Below are 11228 nucleotides of genomic sequence, written 5' to 3'. Positions count from 1 at the left end.
AGCCGCGGGGCTGGGCCCATCCCATGGGGAGCCTGGGCAGTGCCCAGCACCCTCTGGGGGAAGAACCTTTCCCTAATGTCCAATCTGAATGTCCCCCCAACTCCATTTCCTCATGTCTGGTGACCAGAGGGAGGAACCAGCCCCTCTCCTCCGCTGTCCCCTGTGAGGAAGGTGCAGAACCAGCATGAGGTGATTCCGACATCGGCATAGGGATGAAAACAAAAAACAGGGGAAAGCTGGACACCAGACCAATACAACTTAAAGCCACAAGGACCTTGGGACATGAAGGTCAGTGAGAAGGAAGCAGGGAGCCAAGGAGGGAAGGCTGGTGGGTACCTGCAGGTTCTCAATGCAGAACTGGTGCCCGTACATGTCGATGGCCGACAGGAAGATGGACTCCACCTGGTTGTGACGCAGCTCATAGGAGGGCAGGTGGGAAGCAATGAGAACCTGGGGAAACACAGGGAATGTCAGAGAAAGGAGCCACGCTGGGCCATCAGCAGGGGGCTGCCACCTCCAGGCAGAACCAGCCAGCTCCATCCCTGAAGAGGCAGCCAGATTCTCTCTGCGGCACCCGCGCGACGCCGCAAACCCTCTCCCCTCCCCGGCCTCGTTTGTGTAATCTGCTCCATTTGTATTATTGGCAATTCCCCATAGAGAAAGGGAACAGCTTCAATCAAGTTCCATCAGTGCATGTGATTTAGCAGTGCAGAGCTGCTAGTCCTGGGGATTGCCTGCCCGGCTGGTAATTGGGAAGCAGAGCTGGCAGGCAGCAGCTGTGGGGAGGCCCACGCCGGAGCCACGCTCTGCTCCCAAGCAGGGCAGCAAACAGACACCACTGCCAGGTATTAAATGCCCAACACGAAGGATGCAGAGGGAAGAAATGGAAGCAGCTTGCAGGGAAAATGAAGTGGAAGAGCAACACAAGAACTGCAGCACCATCCCCGGTTGCTGCAGGGAGGTTCAATAGCAGAATGGTTCAAGGACACAAACACAATCCTGAAGGAAACAGAAGGTCACTGAGCAGCTTCAAACACCCTGTTCGTTTTCAATAGCCAAGCTTTGAAATAAAAGGAGAGACCTCCAAAGTGTGAGCTTTCCTGCTTTAGACTTTTAGGCTGGAGATAGGGACTGTGGAGTGAGAGGAGTGATCAGACCCTGGGGTCAGCGTTATCAGGAAACCACTGCGCCCTCTCACTCCTTCCTGGCAACAGAGGGAGGGTTAAACTGAACTGCTGAAGAGGAAGCTCACAACAGTATCTGGGTGCCTGTGTGACATTCAAATTCGTTCTGTACCGGACTCTTGGAACTGACAGCATCAAGAGTTTTTCCAATTATTTCCAGGTTAAAACAAAATTGACAAAGCACAACTCAGAGAGGGAAGAAAACTTACAAAAGGCCAGCATAATTCTGTGTGATAATTCCTCAGCAGCTGCAAAGAACATCTGGTTCTTGTGTAAATGGCTCTCCCTGTTCTCTGCACACGTGGATCCACAAGGATTGTAAGGCAGCTGAGGAACCTGGAGAGCACGTCCTGGCTGTTCCTGCACAATCCAGGCAGCCTGTGCTGGTCAGGTTTGCAGATGCCAAAGCCACCAAAAACCACAGTAACCATGCATTTCCACTTCCTCCATCATACAAACCATGGGCTACTCCCAGTTAACTCCTGTGTGAGCCAGACGAAACTTTTTGGAGGAGCAGGGACAACGGAACGCGTGTTAAATTTAAATATTACAGTGATTGGGAATGCACCGCAATCTTTGCCGGTCGCCACGGTTAATCACTGTTAATTGCTTGACTGTCAAAGTGCTGCTCACAGTAACCTGCTCTCCCCATTTGCACAGTGATCAAAATGAACAGCAGCAGATATGGATTTCCCAAAGGGGTGAGCTCCAGGCGGGAGCAGCCCGGAGGGATCCGGGCAGGGATCCCTCACCTGCCGCGCTCGCAGGGCCACCTTGGCGTTGGTCGTCTTGCTGAGCTGGGTCAGCTCTGTCAGGATATTGATCAGCTCGTCTGTCAAGGTGGGGTCACGGCCACAGAGCTGGTCCTGGGAGCAGAGAGAACAGGAAATGCTTAGAACAGAGGGAAAACATCATCTGTACTCCCTCAAAGGAGTTTGAACCTGGAATATGAGCACACACTCACGGCAGGACCACACCATCCCCAAAAGTCCCGACCTGAATTATCCTGTGCTGACAAGGATACAAATATTCAGTATTCAGCAATTTTACACACATAAATAAAAGGTAAAAGAAGGGACAGGGACCATCTCCCATCCCCCTATTTGTAGCACATGTTTGGCACCCAAACACATGAGAAATGCTGACTTGTCAGAGAGACTCAGAAAACCATTTCCCATTACCCTGTTTCAGGTTTGTACCAGAAGTTTCTCCTAGCACCAATGCAAAATTCAAAGAGCATAAATTGTAGCCAGACACCTTGTGGAGCATGTAAAGGTCGCCATGAAGGGCGACCAGAGTTACACTGCCAGAGAACCTCCTGACGTCCACATAAAAAACACCTCAAACCCCGAAAGTCTCCACAGCTCCACAACCACAAACCACCCACAAACTTTGTGCAGCTTCAGCCAACACCAGAAAGAAGATCTGTCATTCCTCTGACAAGGCTAAGCAAAGCCAACTAAACCCATGAATAATGTACTGTCATGGTACATGACTGACTCATAATATTTCTTCTAACCAGAGAATCGTAGATCTGAGGAAATCCACAAGCTTACCTTACTGTCTAAATTGGCTGGATAAAACAACAAAACTGAAGAGCATAACTTCCAGTGTTAATGCTGTTCCAAAACTCTTCTGAATTCCTCCATTCAAAAAAATGCAAACAGTAAAGGCTTTCTTCCAAAAATAGTTTCAATTCCCATGAGTAATCCCACAGTCTTCAACACTTCTTGTGAGCCTCTTCCCTCCCACCCCAAAGCTGGAAACCCTCTAGGAGCCTCTAACATGCTTCTTCCACACAGCACTTAACAGCTTGTCTTGATAAATTAATCATAGGAGGGAAATGTGAGATGAAACAGGGATTTGCCACAGGAAAGAGCTGGTGCCTTAAAGTTTAAAGAGATCTTAAACACCTACAGACCAGAAGAGGACATTTGAAGATCCAAGAAATATAAAACAATAAGGGGAAACCTCTGTGCAGCAGGCTGGATTGACAAACCTGCCAGGGAAAATGAAGTAAAAACCAAAACCAGGTAATACAAAAGTCCCATAGAGTGACTAACTAAACAACAGCTCCACGAGATTCCAGAGCTCAACAGCTTCTCCCTCCCACTGCCCTTGATCCCTTTCTCTCCAGCCCCACTCAGGCATGATGGCACCTCTAGGAATGGTGACACAGCTCTCCAGGGACACAGACCATACTCAAACCACTGAGAAAACATCTGAGCTCCAAACTCTGATTAGACTGCTGTCTCCTCCTGACCAGTCCTGGGCCACCAAACATGAGTGCGATTGTCCCCAAAGAAAGTTCTGTGCATTTATCCACTCCAGGACACTGAGGGGGTTCACAGTGAATAATTCAAGAACTGCCTTTGCTGGATTTCAAGCACAAACTCCTGGGTGTTGTTATGTTGCTGCTCCAGGGAACAGAAACGCGACAGGACACGAGACCCTGCCATGCCAGCAGCCATTCCATCCTGTTCAGGCCAGGACGTGCATAAGTTAAGCACAGAAAATGAACATACAACAACAAATCACACCATATTTCAACAGATGTATGAAGGATGAAGCAGTTCCCACCCTGCCTCCAGCGCCTGCTGGCTAAAAAAGGTGAATGATGGCAGCATAAGACCATTACTAAAGCCATCCTCAGAGCCCCTGGTTAATAATGGATTCCTGGGACACATCAATAACAGCCACACAGGCACTGAGGCTGCCCTTGGAGGACAGACTTACCCCACGCCACACAAACAGCTTGGGCACCCATAAAACACCTCAGCCTTCACCGTGGTGACACCAAACATGCCACGGGGATGTGAAGAGCCATGAGTGAGAAGGTGCTTCAAGTCCTGGCAAACTGGGAGGTTGGCCTTTACTTGTGCAGAAGTAAGTGGCAGTGGTGCTGGGAAGAATGACCCAACAGGAAGGGCCAAGGAAACCTCTTTGAGGCTCTCTGAGGTCTCCCCACACGCCCCTCGCTCCCTCACACGGCCAACACCAAGAGCCAGCGAGGCACGGCCCACATGAGGTGACAAACCAGACCCAAACTTCCAGGCCCATTTTAGCAAGGAATCATGAGGATGACAACAACAAACTAAAGCCAGGCACTGGCTTTGCCTGCACTGATTGGCAAAGGCAGCAGCAAAGCCTCAGCCCAGCTCTCTGACAAGGGCTAACGCCTCGCCGGCACCCCCGTGTAATTACACACTTGAGTGACTGGACTCTGAAGAAAATTGAAGGCCTGAGCTGTGAACAGCTGCCATTTTCTCTCTCCATCACGCCAGCGTGATTACTTGAGAAATGAACAGCCCCGGCTCAAAGCTACTCCAGAATTCTCAGAGGAAATATGGCTCCGTGTTCAAATAATGAGATTCTTAAGGCAAGCGTTACTTACAATCACACCACACACCAAAAAGGGAAAGGGGGAAAAAAAAGGGGGGAAAAGGAGAGCCAGAAAGAAAGAATGCCAGGGTCCTTACATCATCCTTACAGATGAGAATTTAAGAAACCCAGCCTTGGTCTAGGAAAATTATGACACTTTCTTTGCTTTGGGGAGTTATTTCGTGGATGGCTACTTTGGATGTATTTTTGGCAGTAACAGACAACATTATGTTTGTAAAATAAAAGACAAAAGAGAGAAAGAGAGAGAGAGTTTTTTTTTAAGCATCAGACACTTACAATGAGCATTGTCACCAGCAGGTTCTTCTTGGTGACCTGGGCATGGGAGAAGATGTAGTTCAGCACCGCGTTCATGTCACTCTTGTTCTCCTCCCGAAGGGTGAACACACACTTGTCATAGTGACCTGCAGGCAGAAATGCACATTTCTTTCCCAGTCTTCACACCTCTGTGGCAAGGAGTACAAGTTACTAGATGTGTCTTTATTTTTCTACATGTATTTTTGGAGAATCTCCTTGGCTTGAAGGGAGCCGACAAGGAAGATGGAGAGAAACCATTTACAAGGGATGGAGTGACAGGACAAGGGGGAATGGCTTCACACTGACAGGCAGCGGGGTTAGATTGGATATTAGAAAAAAATTCCTCCCTGTGAGGGTGGGGATGCCCTAGCACAGAGTGCCCAGAGCAGCTGTGGCTGCCCCAGGATCCCTGGAAGTGCCCAAGGCCAGGCTGGACAGGACTTAGAGCAGCCTGGGATAGTGGAAGGTGTCCCTGCCCATGGCAAGGGTGGAATGAAATGAGCTTTAAGGTCCCTTTCACCCAAACCAGTCCGTCATTCTATGGTCCACACAATCAATTTGGGAAGAAAGCATTCCCACCATCACCTACTGCAAACTTTAATTCAAACATCCCACTCTTAATCAACAGCTCCAGCACCAAATGCCTCCTTTGTGAGCAATACTGAGAGAGGAATAGGGAGCTCAGACTTTCATTCAAATGACAACCAAAATGAAATAACAGCAAAAAGCCTTGCACCATCCTCTGCTTCCAGCAAATTGAAGTGGAAATGAATCTGCAGTACCATTAGGCTGGGGCAGGTAATGGAGCAGGACAAAAGAAGAGCGGAATCAGAACTACCTGTAAGAGCCAGAGCCTCGGAATCAGCCAGGGCTTCATTGCCATCTTGTGCCTGGATACAGCAGTGCAAGGCACTGATTTCACCTCTCAGCTTCAGCTGAGCTTTGGGGACAGAAGCTCCTCTACAAAACCCAGGCTGACTGCAAACCCTTAAAAGCAAGCCTGTGCAGCTCACCCTCAGCACAAAGTGAGAGCAAACCTTCTCCAAGGGCCCACATGAACTTTCTGGGTCCAAATATGACTCCTTCATAAATCAAACCCTTGATGTGCCCAGGGACTCACCGTGCTGGAACTGAGTCTCCACCTTCAGGTACTGCCGGAGCAGGTCCATCACCACGGCCTTCATGTGGCCCCGAATCCCACTGCGGTACCTGCAGAGGCAAAGGCACCAAACCCAGCGCTGAGTGAGGCTGAATGCACACAGAACCCCTGCCACCCCTGCTGGGGGCAGCTCCTGTCCTGCAGGACCCCCTGGGAATGGCTGACCTCTGCACGAGCTGCACGATGCTCTGCGTGTTCATGAAGAAAACCTCGCGCTCCGACTTGCGGTTCAGGGTGGCTGCGTGGCTGTCCAGGATGTTGGCAATCTGAAAGGGAAAAGCACGTGACATCCCAGTCCTGGATGGGCTGGACAACCAGCAGAGACACACCACAGCCCCAGCAGACTCCAGCAAAGGAAGTTCATGACCTGCCAGTGACAAAAATCAATGCACGGTATCACAGGGTGGAGAAATCAGCTTCCAACATCTCCTTACCCAACCAGGCCTCCCTTGGCCGCAGTCATTGGTTTTTGAGCTAACACTGGCACCACAAATTGCACTCCAGCACATGTACCAGACAAAAAGCAAACAAATAAATGCCCACAAGGCCACTGCTAAGATTAAAGTGTTTCCAAAGTGCCTGTTTAAAGCTGTACTGAGCAGGGAACACGAACCCTTCAGCACAGGCCCAGGAGACAAGCCTTGAGGTGACACAGGCAAGTGTCTTTCACATGAAGACCCCGTGTTCAAACACACCTTTCAGGTTCAATTAAGCTCCATGTAATCTAAAGGAACTTTCTCTCTCCATGCCCCAACACAAACCAATTTTTATTCCTCCACAGAGGTGTGGTTGGTCACCTGTTGGCTGGGAAACTGGCAGAGGACCGAGGTGATGTTGCTGGCATACTGGGCCATCTCCTTCTTGATGGACTTCTCTACGTTGGGTGGGATCCGTCCAGAAACGCTGGTCATGATGTCCTGAAGTTCCAGCAGGGGCAGAGATGGATCCCTCAGGGTCTTCATTAATCGCTCAACCCAGCCCTTCACCTAGAGAGAGACAAGACAGTGGGAAGACAAGCATGAAGAAGAGAATAAACAGCAAAAAGGATAAAAAGGAAAGGGGTGATGTCCAACATCCCATCTCATGGGTGCTGCCCTGACTCGGGGTCCTCTGGCTGTGGCAGAGAACTGCCCAACCCTGCCTTGAGCTGCAAGAACTTTGTGTTTTGGATCTGGAAGAAGAAGCCCCCAGTACCTTGCTGCTGAAGAAGGGCTCTGGCAGGCAGTACCCGTTCATCACGTTGACCAGGTTGTCCAGCACGTAGTGGAAGATGCGATGCAGTTTCTCGCCCCGCAGCGCCGTGCTCTGGATCTGGGGCAGGGTACCCGTGTGCAGCTCAGCCTGCAACAAGCAACAGCCTCACTGACCCTCCTGTGGGGCACCAGCCATGGGGAACAGCCAGCTGCCCTCCACTGGAGCCAAGGTTGAACTTGCAAGGATTCCCAGAGTGGGAAATGCACTTGGTTGAAAGATACATCCCCACAATATTACTGAGGTAAGCAGAGAGCAAGAATGGTAGATAAGCTTAGCCTGAATTAGAGAGAGAGAGAGGAATCTCAGTCCCAGTCCTCATCTGAGACAAACAAACAGTGAAGTGACAATTCCAGTACAATGCACAAATGGGAAACTGGTTCACTGGACCATCTCGTACCACTCTCGACATCACCCCCCTATTAAAATCCCACTGACATCTGTGCTTTCTGCAGCTCCTCACCTGCTTAACCCTGCTGGGATCATCCAGCTGGAGCTTGGCAATCACACAGCCTGGATCCAGGACAGCCCCTGGGCGTTTGACATAGTGGATGCAGCCCGATTCTCCTGCTGTTATCGTCATCACCATCTTCATCACCTGTAGCACGGAAAACAGGTCACACACTCAGCTCCATGTGCCCAGAATGGTTCTACTTTTGGGAGCCAGCAGCCAGTGTCCCACCACAGAGAGACCTGCATGAGCACCTCTGGCACTCAGGTGTTTCCAAAAACTTACAAGCACAGACATTGGGAATGAAACCCAGACACTAAAGTGAATGGGATAACAAAATAATTGGCCACAAAATAGTGTGGCAGGAACTTCAGGAACATCACTGCCCACACTGCCTGAACCAAGAGGGACTCGGGAAGGTCCCACACTCAGCACAATGAACAAAGCAGACAATTTACTGCAGCATCCCAAAGGCTCCTCTCAAAGGCTACAGCCACACCTTCACTTCAAGCAGAGGGAACCAGGATCACTTTCTAGAGCCCTCAGACAGCTCTTCCCAGACAGAAATGCTTCCTTAGATCAACCATGGGAGCTTTGGAGCAGTAGGGTTGGGTATGGGGGAGCCAGTTTGGTTTTACCCTTGCTGTGCTCCACAGGGATTGTGTGGGTGGTTCCTTCTTAGCCATGACCTGTTGCAGTGCAAAAGCTCTTACATAAAACAGCTGGATCTCTGTCTTGATATTTTTCTCCTACACATTGTCCCCAACTGGTTTAATTGCCCCTCTGTCATCACACACCCTCCCCTCCCTCAAATCTGTTTTGAGCCACACACTCCTACACAACCCCTTGTGCTTTCCTCATGGAGATGCAGAAATTGCTCATCCTCCTCCTCGGTAAGAGTTAAGTAACTTGCCAGGGAGAAGGGAGGAGTGATACTTATTAACTTATGGGATCAACCCAATAAATGATCAGCTAATCAGAGAACTCTTAGTTTGTTACTTCATCCCGGCATGTAACTCTGTGTCAGTACTACAAGGAGAAGGCCTTCTTCACCACAGCTGGGTAACACACGGATCCCAGCTTCTCTGGAATCACAGGAAGGTGACAACCATGGTCTCACTGCTGAGAAATTTTGCTCATCACTTGGTGCACAGTCATTAATTTCACTCAAACTTCAGCTGTTAAGTAATTTCTTTCCCACCTCATCACTCTCATTGATGATTCCTGCTTTAGTTCAGGTTAAAATTTGTAAATGAAATACTCTGAATTATCCCTCACGCTTACCTCCCAGCCCCAAAGCATCCAACATCCCTCCCCCTGAGCTTTTTCCTGGGCAGCCTGGGCAGTTCTCTGAGACTTTTACCTCAATTTCTGCGAAGCACTGGCCTGCAAACACGTGTCCCCCATCCTCCACCACATACTGGATCAGCTTCCCAGCGGAAGGCGAGCGCAGGATGGAGGGATCGTTCTCCTTCTCAAACACACAGGTCTTGTTCCCAATGGTGATGCGATACCTAGGGAAGAACAGGACAGGTCAGTGCAACAGAACTCCTTGGGGAAGGCATGGGAAGGGAAAAATCCAGTCTCCCTTTCCCTATTCTACTTCGAAACAAAACTAAAGGAGAACAGCTCAACCAACTCAGAGGCGGAGATTCAAACCCAGAAAGTTACCCAAATTCTTTGTCCTCCGGAACAGATCCATTAATTTTCCCAGAAGATAACACAGCAGAGGGGGCAGAGTTCACATTCCAGACCTGGGGATGCCCTTTACTGCCCTTACTGCTTATGATCCTTGCAGGGAATTTTGAGGGGATGCACTGAAACAGTACAACTTGTCTATTTCTAAGGCAGCTGAGGAGGATCAAGAATTTTAAAGACTCAGATTCTGGTGTTTTGGTTTTTACAATTCCAAAAGTCACTTTTAAGGACCAAGCAGAGGAATATGGACTCCACGTGGTGCACAGCCAGATCCTTCTTCTGACAGTAGCTAAGATCTGCTGTCCTAGAACTCACCCACAGTACATCTGGTAAACTCTTTCTAGGAGAGAACTCCATTCCCAGCTGATCTTTTGGGAAGCAGGAAGTTACAAATACACCTCCTTTTGGCTGTGTAAATGCTAAACATGAACCTGTACAGGTTGCTACCTGTCCACTTCCTCTTTCATGTAGGTGGTGTAGCTGCTGCCATCGTAGGAGAGGAGCAGCCCCCCATCACTCAGGCGATGCACATCGACTTCCACACAGGAGCTGTTCATGATGACCACGTAGGAATTGGGAGACTGCCTGGTCACCTGCAAATCCACAGGAATGGGAATTATCCAGTGAATTGAACACATCACTGAGTGCCTTGGTTGCCACAACTCCCAGAGTTTTCCAAGTTGGAAGTTTTGGTCAACCCCTAGTCGTCTTTGCCTGTAACAAAGTAATTTTCACCCTCCTCAGAGCAAGAGGCTGAAATGTTTACAGAGACATGGCAGTGGAGCAACGTGAGGGGTGTTATCATAAAGGAGGCTGTGCCAATTTCTTCACCCACTAAAGCAGAGAAAATAAACCCTGCTCAGATGTAATTCCCTGTACAAATCTGTGCAAAGATTAGGCCAGAGCAGCACACACAGCCATGTCCAGCCCAGAGGCAGGAGGGTGGGTCAGTCCCACTCTGTACCTTCAGCACATACTTCCGTCCCTCGTAGATGAGCTCCACGTCCACAGTGTTGAGCAGAGTGTGAGCAGGGAGGACTTGGCCCCTGGAAAGGGAAGTACAAAACAAAACTGATCTTCCACAAGCCACCAAAAGGCTACCAGGGGTCCAAAGAGATTCAGAGATGCGTGCAAGGCTTTGGGAAACACTAGCAGAGAGATGGGAGTAGGTTTTTAGAGTCTTGTCTTAGGAGAGACACAAATCAGTTTGACAAAGTCAAAGTCCCTCCAGCCACACAGGCCGGCTTTGCTCTCCTTTCCATTCACTTCTGGGTGATTCAAGACTCCCCAGTGCTGCCCTACCAGCACACAGAGAAAGAACTCCATGTTCCTGAGCCATTTCCTGGAGCTTCTGCTAGAAACCAGAGCAATCTGTGCAGACAGCAGGGGATATTTTGAGGAGATGCAGATACCTGCCAGTTTTCTCAGCGGATAAACAGCTCCCTGGGGCCAGGGAACAGTCAGCAGATAACAAGCCCTGAGCATTCCCAGACTGGACTTGTAAACCAGGAGTCATTACTAGAGAGGAGCTGGCACTTTTACCTTTCCAGGGAGTGCAGGAAGTTGGAGACGCTGTTCCGGAGGCTCACGTCAGCCACGTGCAGAGCTCCACACACCACCCCCAGCATGGTGTCAGGCCTCTCAGCCTAAAACAGGGGACAGACACAGTCACACCTCCTCCAGCTTCAGCCCAATCTGAACACCCAGCTAGAAGAATCACCAGCCTCAGCTCTATTTTTGGTTCATGGCCAACCTCTCTTTAAAATTAAGCTGGTGTAGCAGCCATGTG

At 49.7% G+C, this 11228-nt stretch overlaps 1 protein-coding gene across 1 annotated transcript in view; it reads right to left on the bottom strand.

Annotated features, from left to right (window-relative positions):
• Positions 1-11228, bottom strand: part of ACACA (acetyl-CoA carboxylase alpha) — a 96645-nt gene that overhangs the window by 67792 nt on the left and 17625 nt on the right. The window contains exons 15-26 of the mRNA XM_017730878.1: positions 10982-11085; positions 10404-10485; positions 9887-10032; positions 9105-9255; positions 7754-7888; positions 7234-7380; positions 6837-7025; positions 6205-6305; positions 6001-6089; positions 4863-4987; positions 1937-2050; positions 337-450 (exon numbers count right to left, since the gene is read on the bottom strand). Coding sequence (XP_017586367.1) covers positions 337-450; positions 1937-2050; positions 4863-4987; positions 6001-6089; positions 6205-6305; positions 6837-7025; positions 7234-7380; positions 7754-7888; positions 9105-9255; positions 9887-10032; positions 10404-10485; positions 10982-11085 — 1497 coding nt within the window. The remainder of the gene's footprint in view (positions 1-336; positions 451-1936; positions 2051-4862; positions 4988-6000; positions 6090-6204; positions 6306-6836; positions 7026-7233; positions 7381-7753; positions 7889-9104; positions 9256-9886; positions 10033-10403; positions 10486-10981; positions 11086-11228) is intronic.

Source organism: Corvus brachyrhynchos, unplaced genomic scaffold (assembly GCF_000691975.1).
Source record: "Corvus brachyrhynchos isolate BGI_N302 unplaced genomic scaffold, ASM69197v1 scaffold283, whole genome shotgun sequence".
Taxonomy (NCBI): domain Eukaryota; kingdom Metazoa; phylum Chordata; class Aves; order Passeriformes; family Corvidae; genus Corvus; species Corvus brachyrhynchos.
Note: the sequence above shows the minus strand (reverse complement) of the source record. Positions and strands in the feature narration are given on the sequence as shown.